The sequence below is a fragment of the Phodopus roborovskii genome, unplaced genomic scaffold, assembly GCF_943737965.1.
Source record: "Phodopus roborovskii unplaced genomic scaffold, PHOROB, whole genome shotgun sequence".
Taxonomy (NCBI): domain Eukaryota; kingdom Metazoa; phylum Chordata; class Mammalia; order Rodentia; family Cricetidae; genus Phodopus; species Phodopus roborovskii.
The window spans coordinates 19,534,164-19,560,946 of record NW_026126407.1 but is presented as its reverse complement, the minus strand read 5'-3'; the positions used below and the strand labels follow the sequence as shown (position 1 = coordinate 19,560,946).

Here is a 26,783-nt window from a genome sequence, read left to right as displayed (position 1 = left end):
GTTTTTCTCTCCTCAGAGTGGGTGCTTCTCTCTCCCTGTCCATCCTGCCGCAGTTCCCCTAAACCTTACAGAGCCGCAGTGTAACTTAACAATCCCACTCCCCGGCACACACTCAAGTGAAGTGGGACAGGTGTGTATACAGAGACCCTGTATATGAATGATCACACCAGTGCTATTCACACCAGCTGAGAGGGAAGCAGCCTAAGATCTATCACTCAGCCAGGAAAGGGGGGAGGGTCCAGATGGGCGTGGCTCTGAGGATGAACTTCAAATATCAAGCTGAAGAAGCAGATGCAAAGGGATCTGGCCCTTCAATAGCGCAGAGGTAAATCCACAGACACAGAAAACAGGTTAGGATTTGCAGGAGGCTGGCGGAAGGGACTTGAGTACCATCTTGATAAATGGGGTTCCTTTGGGGGTTGACGAAGCGCTTTGCAACTAGGCAAGAGTTATGACTGCACACTGGCGCTGAATGCCACTGCGGTCCACACTTACAAATGATGCACTTTATGTGGTATAACTTTACCTCAAAATATCTTATTCCATAGTGTCCTATCCTGTGATTCTGTTATAATATTGTTATAATATTTTCCATTGTCTCCTTGAGGTTGTATGTTTTTTGTACTTATAAACTCACTATTTATTATGGGTTTCTTTATCAGCTTTTTACAGACAGACTTGATGAACCTGGGTTGTCTTCTTATCCATAAGACAGCAAATCAAATAAGTAAAAGGAGGTGTTGGCTGCCCAGCAGGTGCTGCAGTGTTCACTGAGGACCTTGTGCTAAGGGCTTAGTCCCAGTGCAGTGCTAGTGGGAGGCTGTGGATCTTTAAGAGGTGAAGCCTGATGGGAGGATGTCCGTCACTGAAGGCCTGGGCATGAATAGGATAGTGACAGCCTCTCTGCTCCATCACAGGCTCTGCTAGACAACACAGGCGGCTGACCACAGAATAAAGCTCCCGAAACAAATGTTTTCTCCGTATCTACTGATCACACCGGGTCCATGGTATAGTCATGGCAACCGACTAACACTGGGTTCCTCTGCTTTCTACTATGGGTAACTTGGGAGCTTTGTATCAGAGAATGCCTGGTATTCGTTTCTTGTTTTACTATATACTTTAATGTGTGTGTGTGTGTGTGTGTGTGTGTGTGTGTGTGTATGGATGTGCGCACATGCGTATCTTAGATTTGACCAAATTTTCTAGATTTGGCTATGAAAATGTCTTTCCTGAAAAATGAAACCAAACTAAAGCATTGTGGGAACCAAGGAACAACAACAACAAAAATCCATATCTCTTCTAATTAGTATGAAAGTTTGTTAAAGGTAAAAACCTAAAGTTACAGTTATGATAACAGCACACATCTTAAATCATAGGTATTTATTTTGTAAGTGCTTATGTGGCAAAAATACCCAGACAGAGGCAGAACAGGGACCCATCTGATAGTCACTCACTGTGAGGGTCCAGCAGCAGAGGATGCATGGAAGAGTAAAGTACATTTACAGCAGGGAAAAAATCAAACTGACATATTCAGAATCCATGATAAAGGGAAAAGCATTCTTAAAAGCTGAGCTTCTGGGGTGTGGACATGCTCAGTGGTAAAGGCACTTACCTAGCACATGCTGAGGCCCATGGACTCTATCCCCAGCACGCTCCCCCAAATTTGGACAGCCATTCATTCATTTGTTCATCCACCCTCCCCTCCACCCCCCACATCCTAATGCTGAACATCAAACAAGGGCCTTGCACACACTAGGCGAGCATACTACATCTTTCTTGACCTGCAGTACAGTGGGGCAGTATCTCAGTGCAATCAAGGATGCTTACTGGAAGCCTTGCTACCCACAGCTAAGAGAAGCTTCTGTTTCATTAACAAGCTCCTGTCCACGTTTAGGATGTGGCACACAATTACCACCAGTCCACAGAATCCTGTCTTAGCCACGATAATTGAGAACTCGCACTACAATTCCCGCTATGAGGACAGCAATAGAAACAGCCAGAGCCAGTCCACGATAAACGATCAGCTGTCTTCCTGTCAAGACCTCCCCGATGGTGGGCACTGCATGCTGGCTGTTTTCTTCTACTACCAGCCGGCCAGTCTGGCTCTCCGGTCTGATGATATCAGGCAAAATCACTCCATCAATAACTTCCCTCTCCAAGATGGGCAGATCTGTTTGAAGAGATCAGTGGGACATCCATTTTGTCACTATGGCATTAAAAAAAAAAAAAAAAAAAAAAAAAAAAAAAAACGACCCCCGGTTTTCAGTTAGTGTATGTGAAATTACATAAGAAACGTTTAACAGGAGAGTTCAGAGTTGGTCTGGCAAGTCATGGCGGAGACAAATGTTACTGCCGTGAGAACAGGGGCTCATAGATTCAACCTCTCCGGAAAACTGAGTTTCAGACTATATAAATTCAGAAACAGAAAACTGTAAAGAGTGGCCCATTACCTGCTGGGATGGTGGGTGTTGTCTCCTTGTTGCTTATTAGTCCCGCTCTGACTTGTGCCTAAAAACAAGGCTACATGAGTAAATGAAGAAGAAATCAAGTTCAGCTGTAGCTTTTTGTTAAGACTTCAACTAAAGCTAATGCTGAATGAAAAAGCTGAACCTCCCAAAACTCCGCTGGCAGCACTGACAGAAAAGTTGGGGGTTTGCACTTCTGCCTTTAGTGTCTCCAAATATGAATAAGAGACCAAATCTAAAGGTAAAGCACATCACCATTCAATGCTAGTTGATTGACCAAGTCCTCATCAATTTTTCTTCCAAGGTTTTAATTATGGATATGGGTGTTTTGCCTACTTGTGTGTCTGTGGGCCATGCCATGCAGTATCCATGAAGGCCAGAAGAGGGCGTTGTATCCCCCGGAACTGGAGTTTCAGGCAGTTGTGAGCCACCATGTGGCTGCAGACAACCAAAGAGGGAGTTCTCTTCACTTCTGAACCATCCATCTCTCCAGCCCCCAAGTCAATACTCTGTGTATTCTATTCCCTCAACAAATCAACATGAACTTAAACACACAATGCATCTCCATCAGGCAAAGCCAAAGGGGTCAGAAAACTAAAGGGTGACAGCCAGAACTCCTGAGCTCCCCCTCCCATCTCCTTATTAAGAGTCCTTCCTCTTGGCCACCCACCCGTCTTAAGTTAGGCCTCACCACTGTGAGCTGAGCACAGTGCCTGCTCACACACTCATATGAGTCACTACCCCTGCCCACATGTCCCACAAATCACAAATATTTAACACACTTCTTAGTAAGAACAGACTGAAAAACAAACAAGCAAAAAAAAAAAAAAGTTTTGTAATTGAAGCATTAAAAAGAGCTAGTCAGCATAAACAGGAAACTATTTTTCTAACACGATTTTACAGAAAAACAAATATATATTGAAGCCAATTTCTGTTTTCTACTCTGTGGCTGAGGCCTGTGGTCAGAAGACACCAGTGAACTCTAACTACTAGGACTTGCTGTCTTCCTTCGGCCTTCCCACATACTCAATGTTGTTCATAATACATCATTTGTCTTGAAACTGGTGGGATTTTATTTATCATCTCACACTGAAAGATACCTTGCCAACCATGGGATCAAGCGTTGATGCATTTTAAAATGACATGGAGACTGTTACCTGCTCTGCGACTCTCTTCCAGTTCGTCCTCATGATGTAGATTAAGTAGGAGAGGGCTTGGGAGAAAACACAGACTACCAGTCCAGACCAGAGGCCTGTGGGCACAAAATGAGCATCAGGGACATCAATTCTGTTCCTGTGATAATTAAAATTCTTCCTTGATAACTCATAGTCAGTGGAGCAACATTTAAGTTAAATTAATGTTTCAAAAATTAGATAAACATGCAGCAGAGAAGACTTAAGCCTGTCACTGAGCTATATGAGACACTAAAGGACAGATGATGAACAAAGAAACAAACTGAAAATTTAAGAGCGGTAGGTGTGTGGCTGGTACTCTCTGGTCCTTAATGACGACCTGCAGTGCAGTCCGAATGAGTGACTTCCAAGGTGGAGACTTGAGCCAGCCTAGGGAAGGTCCAGGCCAACAGGACAGACTGAGGCAGGAGGAGCATGCTACAGGAAGATGCCAGCTTGGGAGCCTCTTGAGTGGAGAGGCCAGGTAGGAAGTGACAATAGGAGAAAGCCATGGAGGACATGTAAACCACAGAAAATCCAGGGATTACTATTCATCCGTGGTAACGGAGACCCACAACAGGGTTTCAGACTGGTGTATGCATGGATGGATGTGAGACCTGGTATTTTTTCAAAAGCTTGCTTTGAAGCCAGGCATGGTGGTTCATGCCTACAATCCCAGCATTCAAGAGGCTGAAGCAGGGAGATAAAGGTTCAAGACTATCCCAGGATTCAAAGTAAGTTCCAAGCCAATCTGGGATACACAGTGAAAGTATCAAGAAGGGGGAGGAGAAAGGAAATGAGAAGGAAGAAGAGGAGGAAGGAAAGAAGGAAATGAAGGGGGACTGAGATAAAGGGAATGAGGAAAGAAGTATTTTGCTTGGAAGACATTCCTCTATTGTTACATGAAAGATATGCAGAGTTGGGAATGCAAAGATGGCTCAGGGGTTAAGAACACTTCATGCTCTTGCAGAAGACCCAAGTTTGGTTCCTAGCACCCACATGGTAGTTTACAACTGTCTATAACTCCCATTTCAAGAGATTTGATGCCCTCTTCTGGCATCCATAGGCACTGCATATATATATATAATATATATACATATATATATGCATATATGTATACATATATACATATATACATATACATATATATTATATATACACACATATATATATCATATATACGTATATATATAATATATACACACATATATATAATATATATACATATATATTATTTATATAATATTTATATAATATATAATAAATATATAATATATAATATATATAATAAATATATAATATTTATATACATATATAATATTTATATACATATATAACTATATATTTATATATACTATATATACACATATATAAATATATATACAATATTTATATACAAATATAATATTATATATATTATATAAGTAATATATATATTAAATAAATAAAAAGAATATTGAGACTCCAAGAGAGCTCCCTAAAAGAATATGTATGATAAGAAACTATTTCTTAAAGATTTTCATTTCTTGTGTCTCGGTGTTTTGCCTTCATGTAACTGTACCATGTATGTACAGTGCCCAGGGAAGACAGAAGAGGGTGCCCGATCCCTCTATAACTCTAGGAGTTATAGCTGGTTGTAAACTGCCATGTGGATGCTGGGAGCCAGACTAGGGTCCTCTGTAAAAACAGCAAGTGCTCTTAACCTCTGAGCCATCTCTCCAGCCCCAGAAGACACTACTTTTAATCACTTGAAAGCCATCATTTCTATGTCACAAGCCTTTGTAGAGCAAGCTCTGCAGAGCTGGAATGCACTTAGTTTCCCAGTTCATTTGTCAGCCACTCGCTGACACTGATTCTCACATGTACTCCTGCAGAGGCCCTAGGTGGACGCTGGGGTGGTCCTTACACTTGAGGTGTAGATGGGGTGACAGTGTATATCCTCAGATGTCATGATTCCATTCCTGGGAACTGATCCTAAAGCAAGGTGCCAGGCCATCTCAGTGGTGTGTATGTTGGATGCTCCTGCTTTTACTACAACAGTGGGACCTGGGGTGAATCGCTAAGGAACCAAATACGTACCTATTATCCCAAGTTTAGCAGCAAACATCAGAGACACTCCGATAGGAAAACCAAATCCGTAGTAACCAATGGCGTTCAGGATAGCACCTATCTTTTGTTTTCCTGTACCTCTCAGGACCCCACCACAGGTGCCCTGCAGGGAAAAACCAACAGCAGCCTTGCAGTCCGGCACTGCTCATCACATTGAGTGCAGTGCTGCTGCCCCTCAGACCGACATTGCAGATGAAGGAAACCATCCTCTTTCAAAAGCTGCAATGGACGGAAAGCAGCCGCTTGCTTCCGTTACAGAGCCATCAGGCCCTGTGCTGGGTACTGTCAACCTGACACAAACTACAGTCACCCAGGGAGAGAGGACCTAGGAAGAGGAATCGCCTCCATCACATTGACCTGTGGACATATATGTGGGCATTTTCTTGATTAATGCTGATGCGAGATGGACCAGTCCACTGCAGGCAGTGCCAACCCTAGGCAGGTGAATGGTGAATGGTAGTATAAGAAAGCAGGGCCAGGGGGAGCAAGGCAGTAAGCAGCGCTCCTCCATGGTCTCTGCTTGACTTCCTGCCTGGCTTTCCTTAATGACAGACTCTAACTAAAGTCAAACAAACCCTTTCTTCCCCAAGTAGCTTTTGGTCACAGATTCTGTCATAGGGACAGAGAGTCAACTAGGACAGGTGGCATTATTTAAATCTCTGGCTATCTCAACTACTTAAAAGTTATTTTTAGGAAGTCATATATTGTCTAAAAACATACAGCATAGCAGCAGGAATGAGTTAAAGTAGCTGAAGACTACCGATACAGTGTGGGTGTGTCCCTGCCACTGTCCTCAACACTGCTGAGCGCAACTGTGGGCACCCATCTCCAGAGTGGTGTGGAGAAAGTGGAGGAAACCCCACAGGAAGAAAAGCTGAGCAACAATGGCCTGTAAGTCATGCCACAGAGGATAATTGTTCATACTAAGAAAAGGCCTCCTGGGATGGTTCTAGAATGTAGCCAAAGGATCTTTGTACACCCACAGGCCCACAGAAGACCATCCCAGGGAGGGACCTAGTGGTCAGAGTTAGCTCACTTTTGCCTGGCCTGCCTGGATGTGTTCAGCAGTCACTGTGCTGTTTGGCAAGCACATCACTCTAGACATTCAGTTACATGGGAGCCAGGCAAGGGCCCCTGACAGACATGCAAGCACTAAATCACAGACATGCAAATTTCAGATCAACAAGCTGGGAACATTTCCCACACATACCACAGTGACGTCGCTGCATACTTACTGCAAGTGCATCAAACAGATGGAAGGGAGCGAAAATGGGCATCACTCTGCTCACAAGGGAGATTATGTCCCTGTTATGGGAGGAGGACAATTGTCAGTGACATTGTGACGTGTCTGGGTCAGTAAGATGGTGCTTCGGGGCTTTTGGCTAGGCCGGATGACCTGAGTTCCATCCCCAGGATTCACGTGGTAAAAGGAGAATTAACTCTCATAAGTTGCCCACTGATCTCCACACATGCACGAATTTATGAGCGCTTGCACATGTGTGCATACATACACTAACTTTTTCAGAGCAAACATTACATTTTTTATAAGTTAAGTATATGATAAAACCATACTCATTCAAATTTTATGAATATATAGAGTTTCTGACACTATAGAAGTTTTTTTTTTCTTTTAAAAAAAATTGTTTTGAGACAGGTCTGTTCCACCAGGTCAGTCTGATAATGGTCTATTTTATCCAATAGATGATTTCTTATACTTAAGTGATTGTGTAATTATTGTCACAGAAAACACAATGAAAGTATAAGACTGAGTCTGTGCTTTTTTGTAAACACAGCCTCAAATGACGGGGTGGTCACCACAGAGTGTGCTGCCCCGTAAGACACCTGTCTGGGGATGAGACAAGCCCACATGGGTTGTTCTGTTTCTCAGAGCAAAACTCCACTCAGGTGTGATGGACGGCGTGGGTATTGGAAGGGTGGGGTGGAAATGCACAGGCTGGCACTGTTTCTCATCTGTGCCCCTGGCTGTGCTACACGCTCTCCTGTGAAGTGAAGGGCCATGCCCCCCTCATAACCAGAATTATTTGCAGTGAAGAAAGCATAAAAGCAAGGATGGTTTCTGGATGACTACCTACTTATCATTGGTGAATATGTAGGCAACCACGTCCTTCAAGGCTGCGAGCAGAATCCCCACCAGGAGCGCACAGACACCTGGGAAATAGAAAAGGAGTCACAGAAAACAACGGTTCTCCAGAACATGACAAAGCTTCCCATAGGAGATTTGTATCAGTTACCCTGGAAACATAAGGATGCTGCTGGGCTCAAGGGCACACACCTGCAGTTCCAGCTACGTGGGAAGTTGAGGCAGAAGGATTGCTTAAATTTGTGACCTGGGCATTCAAAACCAGCCTGGGCAACATGGTAAAAACCTGTCTCAAAATCAGGGCTATAACTTGTAATTCTTTTTCACCCTCTATGAAAAAGCCAACTAAGATTCCTTCTAAGGGCATTTGTTACCCAGAGTTGAACTCCAGAGATTATATTTTGAATGTTTTTGTCCCTCAAGTACTCAAGGTGAAATTTCGTTTCCAATGCAGAAGCGAGGTGACTGAATCATAAGGACTATGCTGCCGGGCATGGGTTAGATGTTTTCTAAAAGGGCCTGACCTTGGACTCTGCCCCCCCCCCTTCCCATTTCCTTCTCTTTCACCACATGAGTTCACAATGCTCCTCCCTTCAAGACAATGCAGCATGAAGCAGATTTGGAAGCTGAGGGCTGACTTCACCAGATAACCAGACCTGGTGGTACCTAATCTGGGGCTTGATCATTCCACAAAGCTGTGAGAAATAAGCTTTGTTCTTAACAAGTTTACCCATCTCAGATATTTGGCTGTAGGAGCACAGACTCAGACATTGCACTAAATTCAGCATGGACACCACAGATACTGCTCACCAGCACACAGAAGAACAGTAGTACAGGAACACCGGGCCTGCTCAGCATTCCCTGCTCCCAGAGCATTGCCCACTCGGACACTGGCAGCCACACCAAAACCAAAGGGCACCTGGGAATTAGCAATCACAAGTCAGAGTTAAAAAAAAAAAAAAGAAAGAAGAGAAAGAGAGAGAGAGAGTGAGAGTGAGAGAGAGAGAGAGAAAGAGAGAGAGAGAGAGAGAGAGAAAAGGGGAAAGCTGAATGTTAATGCAGGATCCAATCACATGGAAATTTCAGACAGACTTTACAATCTAGGTTCTAGAGAGGGGTCTTACTACATCCGAGCTGTGTGACTAAAAACAGATGGCTCAACTGCCTTGAAACCTGATTTCTTCACTAGTAAGCAGAATGGTGCATCTCCAGTAGAGCCTTAATCCAAGCAAGTCAGAGCAGAGCTGGACTGGCAGGGGGTGGGGCTTCCTTTATTGGCAAATGCACAAACACTATTGTAACTTAGTTGAAAATACAGTCTACACGGTCAGATTTAAGTTAACCCACAATAGATAAATACTTTCTAAATATCGAACCAACTATGAACCAACTGTGAAAAGCACTTAGAACTTTTACAGTGGGACTTAGCAAAGGTTGATGGAATTGGACTTCATAACTTCACTGACAGTGAGACAGATGAAATACAACTGTCAGCTTGATGGGACCTAGAATCACCTGGGGACCAGACTCTGAGCATGCCTGTGGGGAGTATCTTGATTAGGTGCAAGTGAGAAGATCTGTCCACTGTGGGTGGCACCATTCCTTAGACTGGGTCCCTGAACTGTATAAAAAGCAGAAAGCTATTGGCTGAGAGTGGTGGCACATGCCTTTAATCCCATCACTTTATACTTCTCAGCTGTGGTGTGACCAGCTGCCTCAAGCTCTTCCTGCCTTTGTGACGTCTCTGCCATGATAAACTGTAACCTGAAATTGTAGTCAAATAAACTCTTCCTCGGGTTGCTTTCTTGGGGTGTTCTATTACATCAACTAGATGCCCTTCAAGTACCAAGGTGTGACTTTTAATTCTTGACTGTGGAAACCCAAATCTCCATTTCTGCTTCTTCTTCTTCTTCATGCTTTTTGTTCTTGTTGATGGAGACAGGGGTGGGTTGTATGTACACACTCAGGGGATGAGAGGGTTGTAAGTGCACACACACAGGTAGAAGCCAGAGGCCAGCCTCAGATGCTGTTCCTCATGTGCCGCCCACCTTGTTTCAGGGTTCACTGGGACCGGGGCTTGCCACTTTGATTGGCTGGCCAGGAGGCTCCAGGGATCTTCCTGCCCAACTCTACACGCATGCCATATGCCTGACTTTGTATGTTTTGTGCCCCACTCCCATGGGAGAGATGGGTCATTACTGGAATTGTACTTCTTTGTTTGATTTAAGAATTGTCAACTTGGATCTATACATATTTACAAAAAGCATATTATTATCATACACACAACATCCAGTTATCAAAGGTGAGAACCTTTTTTTTTTTTTTTTCCGGTAAGAACAAGGACATGGTGGCAGGGAGAGAACAGACGGTGAACTCAGGTCTGCACATGCCAGCAGGCGCTCCACCTTCAGGCTATGTTCCCAGACCTCTGTCTATTTTCTATTTGAGACAGGGTCTCTTTGAGTGGCCAAGGCACCCACCTCACCCCACTTTCCGCCACAGCACTCTAAACTCTAAGGAGAAACTCTTAGTTCCAGACAAGGTGGCACACATGTATAATCCCAGCACTGGAGAGGCAGAGACAGGAGGATTCTGAGCTCAAGACCAACCTTGGATATATAGCAAGAGCCTGTAAAAAAACAAACAAAAAACAAACAAAACAAAAACCCTACATGTCAATGTCAATGTTTAAGGTGCTCACTGCAAAATTTCGACATTTACAGGCTTCAGAGCCTTGCTGTTTGTAGGGCCATTGAAGAGAGAAGCATGCAAGTCTGGGATGGCAGACCCTGCCTGGACACAGCCCCTACATGTTCCCTTTGAAAGCTCTTAGGAGATGGAGGCTCTCTCAAGTCTCCTCTGGAGCCTGTCTGTTTCCAATATCTCTCTCCTGCGTTTTTGTTAAGAAGCAAGTGCCTCAGATTTGTTCTACAAAAAGCTTACCTGGAGGATTTGTTTACCGGGAGAACCATAAAGAATTACTGTTTCTCCATGTCTAACTGTGTGTGTGCGCGTCCGTGCATGCGTGTGAGAGAGAGAGACAGAGACAGAGACAGAGAGACAGAGGAACTGGATAATGGTCACTTAAGCCAGAGATGGGATGAAAGATGGGAGGAGAGGAAGTGACAGATACAGGCTTCATTCTACAAGACAAGTTCTGGAAGCCACTGTGTAATGCTGAGTGTCATCAACATTAGTAAATTGTAAACTGAAAGTGGCAAAGAAGGTGAATTTATGTTAGGTCTGTTTACCACAGTGAGAAGTAAAAATCTTATGATGGCACACACCTGTAGTCCCAGCTACTTGGGACACTGAGGCAGGAGCATCACTTACACTCAAGAATTCAAGGCCAGCCTGGGAACATGGCAAGGCACTGCTTCAAAGTAATAAAAGCAACAACAACAAATAACAACAGTAACATAAAAAAGAAAAAAACTGGGAGTCTGTGACGTAACAGGTGGAAAACAGAAATCTAAGCATGAAGCAGGATTATCGGGTTCCTCCTGTTTGCCATACAACTCCATCACCCCTTTAAAAGCAAAACTAAAACCAGGGGCCTCCTCTCCCCACACACCCACTGCGACAATCCAACCTCAGGCAGCTTGTCCCCTCAGCTGCCTCCCCTTTCTACAGTCAGCCCTTTGACCCAAGTCCTCATTCCAAAGGTCTCCAGTGACCCAGGGCCTCGCCGCCTCCAAACATCCATCACTCCTGGTTCCCTCCACACGCTTCTCTTGGTTTTCTTCCTTCTGCACTCACTTCCTCCTGGCTTGTGGTTGAGATTCTTTCTATTCCCATGGTCTGTACACTGGGTCTGCCCTCTGACATGCTTCTTTTGTATTCGGAGATGACAACCAACTCCTCTATTTTTTTTTTTTTTTATTTCTATTTTCGTTTAACTAGTTGAGATGAGGTCTCATGTAACCCAAACTGGCCTCAAACTCAGCTATGTAGCTGAAGATGACCTTGAACTCCTTATCTTCCTGCTTCTACCTCCTGAGCACCGAGGTTATGGGTGTGTGCCACCACACTCAGTTTGTCTGACACTGGCAGTTGATTCCAGGGTTTCGGTTATCATCCTTGTCCTAACTTTCATGAATTTTTTTTAAAGTATGCAAAATGGCTCATAAACCCTTTGCCCAGGTGGCCTCTGTGATCTTTATGAAAATAAGAGGCAACCAGAGTATCTTGTGTTAGCATGGAGCTGGAACATTTGAAAAGCATCAGAAGTTAACAGGGACCATCCGGCAGATGTCCAAGCCACGTGCCTGTATCCATCCTGTTTCTCGTTTCCAATTCTGCAGCCACTCTGCCTCTCCACACACCATGTCCATCTACTTTCTCTCTTCCTCGGCAGCCTCCTAGCTCCTCACCTGAGTGGCTCCAGCAGCCTCCTCCGGTCTCCCCAGGCCCACACACCTCTGTTCCCTGGGAGGAAATGGGCCTGCCTTCTGCTCTTCCCTCCTGTCACTCTTTCTCTTAGCAATTCCCCCAGCAGCACCAAGTACTATCCCAACACAGCCTCTGTCCAGGTTCCCCAGTCAGCTGCCAACCCTGGACTCCCCGGGCTAGCTGCTCTCATCCTATGAAGCTCACCTTAAACTAGGGAGCAGAAAAACACTCCCGACTGCCCTGTTTGAAAGGCATCCATCTCTGCTTTTATGCATCTCAGACCCAGTTTTGCTTTTGATTAGCTCTGAGACACTCAGGTGTTCCTTTATCTCAGGGTCTTATTCAGTCTTCACTTGTGGTGTGTAGCTATGTGGCTCCATGCCCCCCCCATTTGTATGCCAAAAAAATTGAAACACAGAAAAGTTATGTAAGGAGCCCATGCCACACAATGGGAAACAATACCATCAAGACCCAATTGTCCCTCCCTCCCTCCTCCCCACCTCTGTTAAATGTAGTGGCAATGGCCCATAGGATTTATACAAATAAGGTACAAAGTGTCTCTCATGTTCTTACCATGTAGGCAACAGAAGCCAGTTCATAGATGACAGCCTGGGCTCCCAGCTCTGTCACATTAACAAGGCCTGAAACAGCAACTCAGACAATACAAGTCAAATAGTGGACCGGAGGAACCATTTCCTTTATGAAACCAGACATGTATATATTTACACATAGGAGTGTGTGTGTGTGTGTGTGTGTGTGTGTGTGTGTGTGTGTGTGTTACAAGGATGCAACTGTACCATGTCCCCCAGCTTTTGGCTCATATTGTCATCTAAGAGAAGTCAAGAATAGCACAGATGCAAAAGCCCTAGCCATCTCTTCTCAGCAAATTGCATGGCAACTGATGTGCTCACTCTACAAGCCCTTGCTCTTTCGGGGAAGACACCCTGAGGACTGTAGGGTAAGATGAGACTGGGGGGAGGGTTGCAGGTGTCTCGGGAGTCACACAGGGAGAAGGGAGGCAGGACAGCATGTACAGCTTTGGGGACAACTGAAACAAGCAGTGTCCACAGAACATCCCTGCTACTGTCTTAACTATAAACATTACCAGAAATAATACCAAAATAGTCACAGCTCCGGCAGAAGCACAGGTCACAGCTGACATGGAACCACACTCAGCTGGAACCCTGACAAAGCCAGCAATGTGGTCAGATAGTCAGGACACCTGAGCTGGGGAGTTTGTCCTCCCATTCAGTGAGCCTCCCTTTCCTTGTTCACAAAATACAGGAGTACCTAGCAGATGGGAAGCTATGCCACTGCATGCACACAGCTGGCTGAGAGTCCGTGCCTCTATTGCAAGTACCCCACAAAACACCAGAGAACAGGAGCAGGGCTTCCATTTCCGGGACTGTAACTGCCCAGGCTGTGTGCAGGTTCCCCTGGGTGTGGACAGACCTGCAAGGAAGGTCCCGATCTCAAAGGTCCACCACTCGATGCACACCATGAACATGCTGGGGATGGCCAGGCGGGTGTAGGAGCTCCACTCCTGGAAGCACTCCCTTGTCCAACCTGGAGAACAGGTGAGAAAGCAGACATGCCCTGTACAACCGCCACCACTGCTCACACAGAGCCGGAGACAGGGGTGTCTGATCCCCAGCAGGATACAGGAAAACCAGGGAAGACTGAGGCTTGGGAAGGGAGGAGCCAAACTGGCAGTGTGAGAGCTGTCTCCAAAACCAAATATATAAACAAACACCCTCTGTGAGTTACCAGCCGGGGGTAATGATAGTCATTAGGCTACCAACAGCACCCCTCACCCACAACAAAGGAAAGTAGAAAACAATAAAGACTGGTAGATTCAGAGGACTGGAAACCCTTTTCTACTGTTATTGGGGAACATTTTTTTAAAAATGCAGATTCCCCTAGAAATCAATGGTGGAATAGCTACAGGACTCAGCAACTTTGCCTCTGGGTATAGAACCAAAAGTTCAATGGCATTTAGAGCAGGAGAGCAGTTTGTATGTCCCTAGTCACACTAGCACTACACCACAGCCCAGCTGTGCTGGCTAGCTTTATGTCAACTTGACACACGCTAAAGGAGAGAAGAGGAGGGAACCTCAACTAAGAAAACGCCTCCACAAACTCAGGTTGTGGTTAGGCATTTTCTTAATTAGTGACAGATTGGGGATGGCCCAGGCCATTGTGGTTTATCCCATCCCTGGGCTGGTGTTCCTGGGGTCTATAAGAAAACAGGCTGAACCAGCCATGGGGAACAAGCCAGTAAACAGCACCCCTCCATGGCCTCTGCATCAGCTCCTGCCCTGCTTGAGTTCCTGTCCTGATTTCCTCTGACAATGAACTGTGCTATGGAAGTGTAAGCGAATAAACCCTTTCCTCCTCAACACTGAAGCAATAGAAACCCTGACTAAGACACCAAGCAAGCCAAACTGTCATCAACAAGTGGGAAAATAAAATGTTCATACAAACAATACAAGATCCTCTCACAAATTAAGAAAATCTTCCTGAAAGAAGGAAGTTACAAAACGACCAATATTATGTAAGCTCAATGGCAGGAGGAATTGACAGTGCCCGAGTGACAGAAACAAGAGTAGGCTGGTGAGTGTGGGCTAGGAGCTGTGGGAGGGGAGGCCAGGGAGCTGCTGCATGGTGGATAAAGCCTTTCAACTCTGAAGAAGGAAGGTTTTAAAGACCAAAGGTGCTATGGTTTGAGTGTGTACCCCAAGCTCATGTGCTAGAAACGTAGCCCCCTAAGTCAGAGGGTAATGGGGCCTTTGAGAGGGGATTGGGTTATGAGGGTAGAGTCTTGGTGGATAAATGTCCTAGTAGGTTAGTGGATTACTGCGCTGTTCAGTGAGCAGTTCTGTTATGGAAATGGGCTTTCTTCTGGCACAGTCACCCCATGTCTTCCGGTGAGGTTCTTTCTAGCGTGTTACAATGTGTGAAGAAGGCCCCATAGCTGGCAGCAAGCAACACTGGAACCATGAGCTCAGAGAGAAAGAACACCTGCTGTTCTAACATCTGAGAGTCTGCAGCAGAGGAATAGAGAGTTTGGGGCCAGCCTGGGCTGTTCAGTAGCACAAGGCCAATGTATGTTAGTTAAACCTAGATTTAGAAAAAACAAAAACAAAGTCCTCAACTTAATTTTTATTATAGCCACCCATTCTGACATATAAAGTTGCAGCAACAGTAATTAGATAAATCAAATGATGGTGGCTGTTGCAAAACCACATGGATGAGCTCAACACCACTGAGCTGCACGTAGCGTGGCTAAATGTGGTCAGAGTGCTCAGGCTCATGTGATGGATATTTCACCACAATTCAAAGGAGAAAACATAGGGCAAAACCAGAAGCCAACAAACTTCCTATAAAGGGCCAGATTGTAACTATTTTAACTTTGACAAATGGAGCTGTTACAATATCTCAGTTCTACTTTAGAAGTGCAGTAGCAGCCAGGGGCTATATGAGAAAGACCAGATGTGGTGGCATTCCAGAATTAATAGTCCATTTACCACATTGGGCTTGTGGATTTGCCAACCTCTGTGCTAAATTAAAAAAGAATTAATAACAAAGAAATCTAAACTACAGTGTAATTGGGTAAGTAAAAAATGTATACAGGAGGATATATGACTGGGCAGACAGGGCAAGCCTCCCCAGATGAGGGGCAGGGGCAGATATAGGCATGCTGAGAAGTTGAGGTGGCAGGAGGGTTGGCTTGGGAAGTGGAAGGTACGTGGCTGGTATCCCCACTTTCAGATGCTGGGAGCCAGGCTCTCACTAGAGAATACCTCTGACACATGAGAGCCCTGTACCCGAAGTCATTAGGAACGAGAACTCTGAAGCTCTGACAGTGTCCCTGTGTGTGTGTATGTGTGTGTGTATGTGTGTGTGTATGAGAGAGAGAGAGAGAGAGAGAGAGAGAGAGAGAGAGATTTATTAGAATGGCTGACAGGCTATGGTTCATCTAGTCCAACAATGGGGCTGTCTACCAATGGAAGGTCCAAGAATCCAGTAGTGGTTCAGTCCATGAGCTGGATGTCTCAGCCTATCATCAATAATTTCTAGAATTCCAAAGAAATAGGCTCTACTGAATTGAAAGAATGGGCTTGCTAGAAAGAGTGAGAGCAAAAGTGATGTCATTCTGTATATATGTTTCTCATACTGGTTAATGAATAAAGCACTGTTGGCCAATAGGAAAGGAAGATAGGAGGGACTAGGAGACAAGGAGGAAAGAGGAAGTAGTAAGGAGGAGTCAAGATAGAGAGACTGGGGAGACGAGACGCCTGCCCCATTCCCCAGTAATATGAAAGCACATGGAAATATTAGATTAACAGAAATGGGTTAATACTTAAGACAGATCTAGCCAATAAGAAGCTAGTACCTGGTCAACAGCATTATATCAATACAGAGTCTCTGTGTGTTAATTGGGGCTGATGCAGCGGAGGGACAAGACCAGCGGCGGGCGGAAAAACCTTACTCCTTATATATGGCGCCCATGTGGCTAATAAGAACTTCCACTTAAAATTTAACAAAAGCTTAAAAAAACGTTTTTATAAACAAAAGAACAGAGACAAGCAAGGTTTCTTGGTAGCAGCATTTTTCTCGGTTGGACTCTACTTTGTGAGAGACAAGCATATGTTCCCACGGCTCCTTTTAGGGACGTTTCCTGACTCATCATAAGCAGCAAAAAAAAAAAAAAAAAAAAAAAAAAAACCCAGCATGGCTTCTAAGAAGCACTGCTAACAATTTATTGGTGTGTATGAGAGCTGGCAATGACAACGACCACATCTCCAAGCAGGCAACACGCTGCTGGATGGCAGGGCAGACCAAGAATGTGAACAAGAAAGTCAGCTACATAGAAGAGAAAGTCAATGACACAGATGGGACATTCAGGGAAGAAATTTAAAGTTTGAAAATGAGAATTCAAAAAGAAATGTTAGGAATGAAAATTTAACAGAGAAACACCCACTGTGGGTGGTGGTTACTCCTGGGCTGGTTGTCAACCCCACCAAACAGCAAAGACCATTACCCAAATACTTTGATCAAATTAAGCAAGTTTTACTTTCTGAGGAAACTATCTCCCTAAAGCGGAGTTTGAGAAAATAGCCTCAAACACAGAAGGTGAGGTTTATATTAGTCCCAAAACTGTAAGGCTGGGGGTTCTCAGGTGTTTTGGTTACATGGGAACTAAGCAGGATATTTCAGAATTATTTGGCAGAACATTATAGTAGGGTGGAGATTAGGGTATAGGGTGTGGAAAATGTCAAATTCCAGAAAATGGGTCAAGATATGGTCAAACACAAGTTTTAGAGAAAACAGAAATGAACTAATTTTGACCTTGTAACAAGATAGTTTTTAATCTTAAAATGGAGTCATACTGGTCCATCACTAGCAGTCCTGGGTTCTATAAGAAAGCAGGCTGAGCAAGTCATGAGGAGCAAGCCAGTAAGCAGTACCATTCCATGACCTCTGCATCAGCTCCTGCCTCCAGGTTCCTGCCGTTTGAGTTCCTGTCCTGACTTCCTTTGATGATGAACTGTGATGTGGAAATGTAAACTGAATAAACTTTGTTCTTTCTAAGTTGCTTTAGTCATAGTGTTTCAGCACAGCAATAGTTACCCTATCTAGGACAAAGCCTAACCATATCAAGAAGCTCCAAGTCCAAGAGACCCTGCCTCAAAAGAATTGATGCAAGAGTAATTGAGGATGATTCTCAACATCAATCCTGGACTTCACAAACACCTACACACTGTGTCCAAGTTCATCGAATAGACATATATGCACACACACACACCACACATACAAACACATGAAAAAAAGAGAGAGAGAAAAAGGTCCTTCTGAAAAGAAGAAAGACATCCAAGCGGTCCACTGGTACTTTGTAGTGTCCTCTGCACCTGGGAGATGATATTAATCACTAAGTGTGTGCCCCACAAGCAGAAGGACCTGAGTTCAGATCCTCAGGATCCATACAAACACACAGTGTCCACCACAATCCCAACACAGGGAGAAGATGGGAGACCCTGGGGCTTGGTGGCCACCAGTATAGCTGAATCGGTGAGCTCTAGGTTCAGGGAGAGGCTATCTCAAATAATAGCATGAAAAGCACCCGATGAAGACACTGTATATCACCTCCGCCCCCCACATACACATGTACACACATACACACAGAATATCACTAAGGAAGTGCTGATGAAAGCCAAATCTCAAACCTGTTAGAGTGACAACATCCAGGTCACACAGAGAATCATTATTAAAAAAAAAAAAAAAAAAAAAAAAAAAAAAAAAGGAATTCAACAGTTTGTGAGAACATGGATGAAACTAGGATATACCTGTTAAGTGAGACAAGACATAGACTAATACTACAAATCTCTCTGTGTGGAATCTGAAAAAGTAGGACTCATACAAGAGCAGAAGGCTAGTTACCAAGGGTCTGGGAGTAGAGAGAATCAGTGAGATCAGTCACATGATGGAAACTTCTGGAGACCTAACAGACAACTGAGAATTGGGTTAGCACTGCGTACCTTGAGTCTATCAAGAACAATGATAGGGACCGTCCTTGCCACACACAGAGCAGCAGCTATGCGAGGTGCTGGGCACATTAATTAACTTTGCAGCAGTAATCATTTAATAATGCACATCTATGTCAAAACATCACAGTGGGCTATCACAGAGGTATGCACCTGTAACCCCAGCTATTAGGAAAGCTGAGACAAGGGTCACAAACTTGAAGCTACCCTGTGCAGCTAGCAAGACCCTGTCTCAAAACTTAAAAACAAAAAAGCAGTAGGGATGCAGGCTGGTAGCAAAGCACTTGCCTATTACATATGAGACCCTGGGTCCCATCCTCAGGAACACAAAACAAAACAAACTACCACAGTAAAAATCACCTCCACACTCACACCTTAAATACATACAAGTTTCATCAACTTTGCCTTAGTAAAGCTGAGAAAAAATAGAAATGAAATTAAACAACAAATCCAGTCAAGCCTGTGGCTATCTACTCAAGGGTGTGGGCTCCTCAGTTAGAGGAGAGTGGTCCTGGCTGGTCAGAGAGCAGTCTCTTCTCTTAAGTTGATACAACAGTAAATCTAACTGCCCTTCAGTCAAATAACATGATCTTCCAGAAACAAGATTCCATATTAGTAGTTTTAATTCATCAAATATTAAAATATAACTGCAACTGAAAACCCAGGATCTACCAGTATTCTATCACACAAACACAAAGTCGCACACTGTCCCTAGTAACTTCTGTATTTTCAGTAACAAATGTTTTTCTGTATTTTGAGATTTCCTAAAAGAAAAAAAAAAAAAAACAACAACAAAAAAATTTCTATGAGAGAAAGAAATTCAAAAGCCGGAGCTTCGCCTGTGAGCCTCCATGGTGTGACCCAAGAGCTTCCACCATGCAATGCAAGGATGCAGGATCACATACCTCCCCAGGTGTGGATGTGGATCCTCTTCCACCACACGTAGAGGAAAAGCAGGGCAGACAGGAAGAACTGGGAGGTGGTGTTGGCCCAGGCTGACCCTCTGCAGGAGAAAAGGCAAGGGTTAGCACGGGTGTGTCCTTCCAAACATGAGCCAGCAAACTGCCTCTGACAAGCATTTGCTGGAAGCGAACTTGGAATGCATGTGCCGTCATCCTTTTGTGTGTTGACTGAAGGCACGTGTAATAGGCTTGTTTGTCTCCGTGGAGCTGGAGCTGCTGTCCATCAGTGTGACACTGACAGTCTTGAAGCTGTATTGCCATTCCACAAGCCATCAATGTTAAACAACCCCCAAAGCATTTCTTAGATGGTGAGTAGTTCAAAGGGTTGAGCCAGCCAGCTCCTCTATTCAAGTGTTCATCCAAGCCATGGTTTTATCACACAGGATTAGAGCGGGTTTGTTTTCCATCAGATAGAACACTGAGCATCGCATCAGTGGGAGCCATCTTCCTGCCCACGTGCATGCTGGATCGGTGCAATGCCATGCTCAGCCTTGTTTACTTTTCCCTCTTGATTTCTCGTCTGAGCTTCATACTTTATCATTTAATAACCCACCCCTGTGTTCTCTCCTCTCCCCAAACTATCCTGGGCAAATCTCTTTAGGAAAAGTCCAACATTCTGTCTTAGGTGCTCTTCACAGGGGAACCTGAACCCTCTGTGATGTCTAGTCAGTCCACTGGCTCTCCCTTTCCTTGATGGGCCCCCTCTATGCTCTGACCAATGCCTGGGTGACAGTTGCCCTTGGTTGTCAACTTAGCTGTATTAAGAGATGCCTAAGAATGTTTAAAAAACAAACAAATAAATAAACAAGCAAAAAACCCACCTCTAAGGGTCTGTGGGGCTTGTCTAGAGGTGGACATAGGAGGCAGAGATTGAGGAGAGACCCACCTTGAATGTGGGCCCTACCATCCAGCAAGCTGTGGTCCAAGCACAAAGGAATTAGAGGGAGAAACATGCCAGTGTCTGCAAGCCCCCTTTCCATTGGGGATAAAAGTATTTATTGGTGTCATCGCCATCCACCAGCATTAGACTACAGTTTCTTGTTAATTGGCTTTTGTCAACTTGGCACAAACCTAGACACAACTGAGTGAGAAAATGCCTCCAAGACTGTCCTGTAAGCAAGTCTGTGGGGTGTCACCTTGATTGGGGACTGATGCTTGCGGGCCCAGAACACTGTGGGTATGCCACCCCTGCACAGGTCGTCCTGGGTGGTGTAGGAAAGCAGGCCGAGCCAGCCATAAGCAATGCTCTCCATTGTCTCTGCGTCAGCTCCAACTCTGACTTCCCTCCATGCCTTGAAGTCAAAGTGTAAGCAAAGCAAACCCTCTCCTGTTCGAGCTGCTTTGGCCATGGTGTTTTATCACAGCAGTAGAAAGTCTCACTAAGACAGGCTTCCCCAGCCTGCCAACCTGGGCCTGCCACCAGTGACTCTGCAGGGAGCCTCCAGGCCTTTGGCACCAGTTTGGGGTGGCTGAGCCAACTAACTTCTTGACTCTTCAATGGGATATGGCCACAGTTAGACTATCCAGCTCCTAGCGTCTAAGTCCATCCAAGAATTTCCCTTTCTTCTTGTTCTCTCTTTTCTCCCTCCCCGTTTCCGCCCTCAGGAAACTCTGATGGATATTCAGAACCCACATTAATATCTGAATGGAAACCAACAAATCACAGCAAAGATATTCAACAGTTGACATGGAGGTTCACAGGCACACAGTGGGCCCACACTGTGGAGGCTCACAGGCGAAGCTCTGGATTTTGAATTTCTTTCCCTCGTGGAAGTTTTTTGTTTTTGTTTTCGTTTTGTTTTTTCATTTCTTTTCTTTTAGGAAATCCCAAAATACAGAAAAACATTTGTTACTGAAAATGCATAAGTTACTAGGGACAGTGTGTGACTTTGTGTGATTACCAAAATAACCCTTTGTTCATAGAATACTGGTAGATCCTGGGTTTTCAGTTGCAGTTATATTTTAATATTTAATGAATTAAAACTACTAATATGGAATCTTGTTTCTGGAAGATCATGTTATTTGACTGAAGGGCAGTTAGATTTACTGTTGTATCAACTTAAGAGAAGAGACTGCTCTCTGACCAGCCAGGACCACTCTCCTCTAACTGAGGAGCCCACACCCTTGAGTAGATAGCCACAGGCTTGACTGGATTTGTTGTTTAATTTCATTTCTATTTTTTCTCAGCTTTATTAAGGCAAAGTTGATGAAACTTGTATGTATTTAAGGTGTGAGTGTGGAGGTGATTTTTACTGTGGTAGTTTGTTTTGTTTTGTGTTCCTGAGGATGGGACCCTCCCATGTTACCTGTCCCCACTATCGTTCAAATTCATGGCCTCTTTTTCTTTAGTTGTTACATGTATGTGAGTAACGGTCATGACCCACTAACCAATGAACACAGTGCCCTGAAGCACGCCCAAATTGTGAGTATCAGTCCTCATTTGCTGGTGTGACTGACTCTCTTACTACATATGCAGACTAGGGTTGGGCTAGGGTGGCAGCCCATCCTCTGGTGTGAGGAAGGGCCATCAGGACACCATTGGGATACTGCTAGCTTCTTTCTTTGTTCATGGAGCCCTCATGTCTTCAAGATTTAAGAAGAAATTGGCCTCAAATGTAAAATTCAGAGAACCTGAGAGAAGCCCTTCAGGCTTCTGTCTGGCACTTCCCTCAGCCTCCAGGTGGCAGCAGCTTGCTTGTTAGGACTAACACAGCTTCACCCACATTGCTGTCCAAGGCTCCCTGCTTCCCATCTAATCTCCACACTCTCCCAGCAAGGGGAGCCAGCTGCTCCCCTGTGGGCCCACAGGGCCAGCTCTTACCTGCCCTGCAGAGCACCAGAGCACAGACTGCTAGGTGCCTGCTTACCTGTCCACGTTCCCCGCTTCAGCGGCTTTACCTAGCCCTAGGGCACCTCACGCAGAAGTCTTTGTTGAATGAATGGGTTTCCACTTACACCACTCCGAGGTCCAAGGCGTACAGCAAAAATGCATTCATGCCCACGTTGATGACATTTGCTGCGATCCCAACAATAACTTGAGGCATAATGATGCCCTAAAATTCCCAAACAAATAGGAAAACATTACTGTTTTCAAAAACTGGTTGGCCAGCCTGTCAAGCGAACAGCATAGTTAAATATAAATAGATGGCAGTGGGAAAGTCACATAAGGCTAGTAGCAAAGTCAGGAATGGCAATGGTCAAACAAGCCCCTCCTCTGGTGAAGCATCTCACCTAGCCACTCAGAAGCCTGTGGTGACCTTTTCAAAACCCTGCCCAATTTCATCACAGCAACAGGGGAAAGAGGGTATGGTCTCAGGGAGAACACACAGGCTTTGGGGGTGTTGGAGCCGGAGCCCACCACTCCTCAGAGCTGTACCTGAGGGTCTCCTCCCATGCACAACACCCGGAAATGCTTGCTTCAAAGAGAGTGGGGGAGAAACATGGGTATCCCTTTGCTTAGCAGTGTATGATGTTCTTTTCCTTTTGTTTTTGAGACAAGGTCTCATTATGTAGTTCCGGCTACTCTTTATGTAGACCAGGCTGGACCCAAACTCACAGAGTTCCTAGTGTTGCAAGTAAAGGCATGCAACCATCGTGCCTGGCAATGCACATTCCTATTGTTTATGCTGCCAACACTTCAGTCCTCAAACACTTTCTTCATGTTAAACTTCTCCCAGCAACCAAACAGAATTGATGGCTGCCAAAGCAGAGCAATTTCCTCCGGCTTAGGGATGGGGCCTTTATGATTAGAGGCTAGCAAGCTGTCTGTAGGTGGCCTGGGACAGGACACTAACTAAAGGCATGCCCAGTTTCTGTCCAACCACTTCTGGCCCTCTCTCTCTGCCTTGTGTGCAGCAGGGTTCTACCCACACTTACAAGGGTAGCTGTAGTAACACTAGACCCTCCCTGTCAGTATCAAAATCCTGGCCAGGCCTCCAGGTCAGATTCAAAGCCAATAGCCAGTTTGGAGAGTAAGGAAGGATTAGATGTGAAAGTTACAGAGGGACAGAAGGAAAACTAAGGAATCAGACAGATGAATCTATATGGTGGCCATCTCTTCAGTACATGAAACTACAGGGGCTCGTGTTTCCAAAGAACATGTGTGTCTCAGAAATGTATTACAGGGAAAAGAGGTGCAAATCATTATAGAAAATCCATCTAAAACATTTACTCTACATTTCTCACAGTAGTGTGCAGTAAAAACACAAAAGAGTACCTGACTCTGTAAATACCGTGTCTGCAGCTGGAATAGGAATGCTGCCTAGAAGATTAAAGAGGAAAACACAAGCACTTACTTAGTTTCTGGTTTTGTTTTTGTCTTTACATTTCTGTGGCTCAAACCCAGAACTTCACGCTCAGCAAATGTGTGCTGCAAGGCTACACCTCAGCTCAGTTTCTTTTGACTACTAATTTTATAAAATAGTGGGTCTCAATATAATATTCTCATACATGTCAAGTTCTGGAGATTTTTATATTATTATTATTTTTGGCCTGTATGCTGGCCAAAAAGAAAATTTGCTTCATTTGGCATTCCCTATACATATAATTGCCCTTTTTTCTTCTTCCCCCACCCATCACTTTCTCCCTCAACCCTTCCTCCCCTTCCTCCCATCGCTTCATTTTCTATTTGATGACACATGCTCCACAACCCTGTCCTGCTCCTCTGCCATCTCTATAGACAACTTCCTCCCCTCTCATAGTGTCCTTTCTACTTCTGTGTTACAACCCACCCACATATATACATATTACGTATATGTGTATATACATACATGGGGATATACGCATACACGTACGCCCACATGCATGCACACACACACACAGAGAGAGAGAGAGAGAGAGAGAGAGAGAGAGAGATTTAAATCTACAGCTGCATGAGAGAGAAAAGATGCAATATTTGCCTCTCTGAGTCTGGCTTATTTCACTTAATACGAGGGTCTCCAGTTCTATTCATTTTCTTTTCCTTCTTGCATTTATTTTTTATTTTTATTATTGTGTGTATATGTGCATGCCTGTGCACACATGTGGGTCTCTGGGGATTGAACTCAGATCAGGTTGAGCAGCAAGAGCCCATCTGGCCCATCCCATCATTTCATTTTTCTTCATAACTAAATGAAATTCCACTGTGTACATGTATACCTTTTCATCCGTTCATCTGTTGATGGAAATCCAGGCTAGTTCCCTATCTTGGCGGCAATGAAATATAGATATATAAGTATGTCTGTGGCATGCTGGTGTCCTCTAGTTATATACCACAGTGGTATAGTGGGATCTTGGAGTAAATATATTTTTAGCTTTTTGAGGAACTTCCATACTGGTCTCCATGGTAACCAAACCAGTTTACACTCCTATGCTCTCACCAACATTATGTTGACATTAGTGAGATCTAGTCTCTCTGGGCCCACATGAAATGCCAAGGCAGTTTTGATATGAATTTCTCTGACAGCTAAAGATATTTTATTTCTTCCTTTATTTAGTTCACTAGCCCATTTTGATTTGGGAGATATTTAAATGTTGGTGTTCCTCATATGTTCTAAATGTTACTCCCACATGGGATGCATGATTGACAAGGATGGGCTCCCAGGCTGTGCGCTGCCTCTGATGACTATTCTTTTGTATTCCATGTCGTCCCATTTGTAAATCTGGGGATCATTTCCTTTGCTGTAGCTCAGGCTGGCTCAAAGTTTTCTATCCTTCTACCTCAGCCTTCTGAATGCAGGGTCACAGACAGTGCCACGCTGTCCAGGCTATGATCACCCTTTGATTGCATCGGCAGAATACTTCACTCCCTATTCAAAGGAATGCAGTTGGGAAACAGCTCTGTGCTTGTGCTACATGGTACAAATACTAGGTCATGCCCCTTGAAGCATGGAAATTCCACCTATGGGCTTGTTTTTTCAGGATTCAGTGTCTGACACCTCCTGACCACAGAGGCTGAGACTCCACAGGACAAAGTGTAAGACAGCAATGGTAGCGTTTCTGAGCCCTAGAGGACAATAGGCTTTTAGATTCTTGCTAAATTTATTGGGGTTTTGCTTTAAGAAAAATGCTGTAATGAAGTTAGTTGATCACTAATTCCATCCTGGATTCACTAAGTATGCTTTCAATATTGCTCATGGTTAAACTAGAATGCAAGTTTAGAGTGTATAAAGTGTAGCCTATTTCCAATAAATGGGCAGCCATCCTGATTCACCCTCAAATCATGCCAGTCTCCTTCCCTCACCAACCCCACACCTCCTCTTTGGGATCTGAACCCTGCTGGAGCAAAATAAATAAAATGGAATCAAAGACAATGTAAGGGGAAAAGGGTTCTTTTTGTTGTTGTTCTCTGTGTAGCCCAGCTGTCCTGGAACTCACTCTGTAGACCAGGCTGACCTTGAACTCACAGAGATCCTCCTGCCTCTGCCTCTTGAGTGCTGAGATTAAGGGTGTGTGACACCACCACCCAGTAGAAAGGGTTCATTTTGGTTCACAGTTCAAGGCACAGCCCATGGCAGGGAGTTCATGGTGGCAGGAGCTTGAGGCGGCTGGCCCTGTTGCATCCGCAATCAAGAAACAGAGAGATGAATGCTTGTGCTCCAATAGCTTTCTCCTTTTGTGCAGTCCCTTTGTGATAGGCCCTTCAAATCAACCTAATAAAGATAACCCCCCGAAAGGCTGGTCTCCCGAGTAACTCTAGATCTCATCAAGTTGACAATTGAGATTAACCATCCCACATTGGAATTAGCTTTAGTGGCCATCAATGGACACATGGATAAAGAAAATGTGGCCTACATAAGACAATGGAATACTATTCTGCCATTAAGATTGAAATCATGTCATCTTTAGGAAAATGAATGGAACTTATGCTCTTCGTTTAGGTGAAAAGCCAGACTCAGAATGACAGTTGTTACATATTTTCTCTCACATGTAGAATTGAGAAGGAGGGGTTAGAACAGGGGATGTTGAGAAGGATAGTGAGAACCAGGGGAAGGTAGAAGAAGGAAAGAGAAGAAATGGGTATGACCAAAGTACATTACATACATGTATGAAAATGTCTC

The 26,783-nt window shown here is 44.5% G+C and overlaps 1 protein-coding gene across 1 annotated transcript in view; it reads right to left on the bottom strand.

The window, feature by feature from the left end:
- Positions 1–1,806: 1,806 nt before the first annotated feature.
- Positions 1,807–26,783, bottom strand: part of LOC127219172 (multidrug and toxin extrusion protein 2) — a 33,274-nt gene continuing 8,297 nt past the window's right edge. Inside the window, exons 6-17 of the mRNA XM_051180474.1 lie at positions 23,963–24,007; positions 22,702–22,799; positions 19,690–19,787; positions 13,692–13,805; positions 12,813–12,880; positions 8,658–8,766; positions 7,840–7,915; positions 6,982–7,051; positions 5,717–5,849; positions 3,623–3,717; positions 2,451–2,508; positions 1,807–2,170 (exon numbers count right to left, since the gene is read on the bottom strand). Coding sequence (XP_051036431.1) covers positions 1,935–2,170; positions 2,451–2,508; positions 3,623–3,717; positions 5,717–5,849; positions 6,982–7,051; positions 7,840–7,915; positions 8,658–8,766; positions 12,813–12,880; positions 13,692–13,805; positions 19,690–19,787; positions 22,702–22,799; positions 23,963–24,007 — 1,200 coding nt within the window. The 3' untranslated portion in view covers positions 1,807–1,934. The remainder of the gene's footprint in view (positions 2,171–2,450; positions 2,509–3,622; positions 3,718–5,716; positions 5,850–6,981; positions 7,052–7,839; positions 7,916–8,657; positions 8,767–12,812; positions 12,881–13,691; positions 13,806–19,689; positions 19,788–22,701; positions 22,800–23,962; positions 24,008–26,783) is intronic.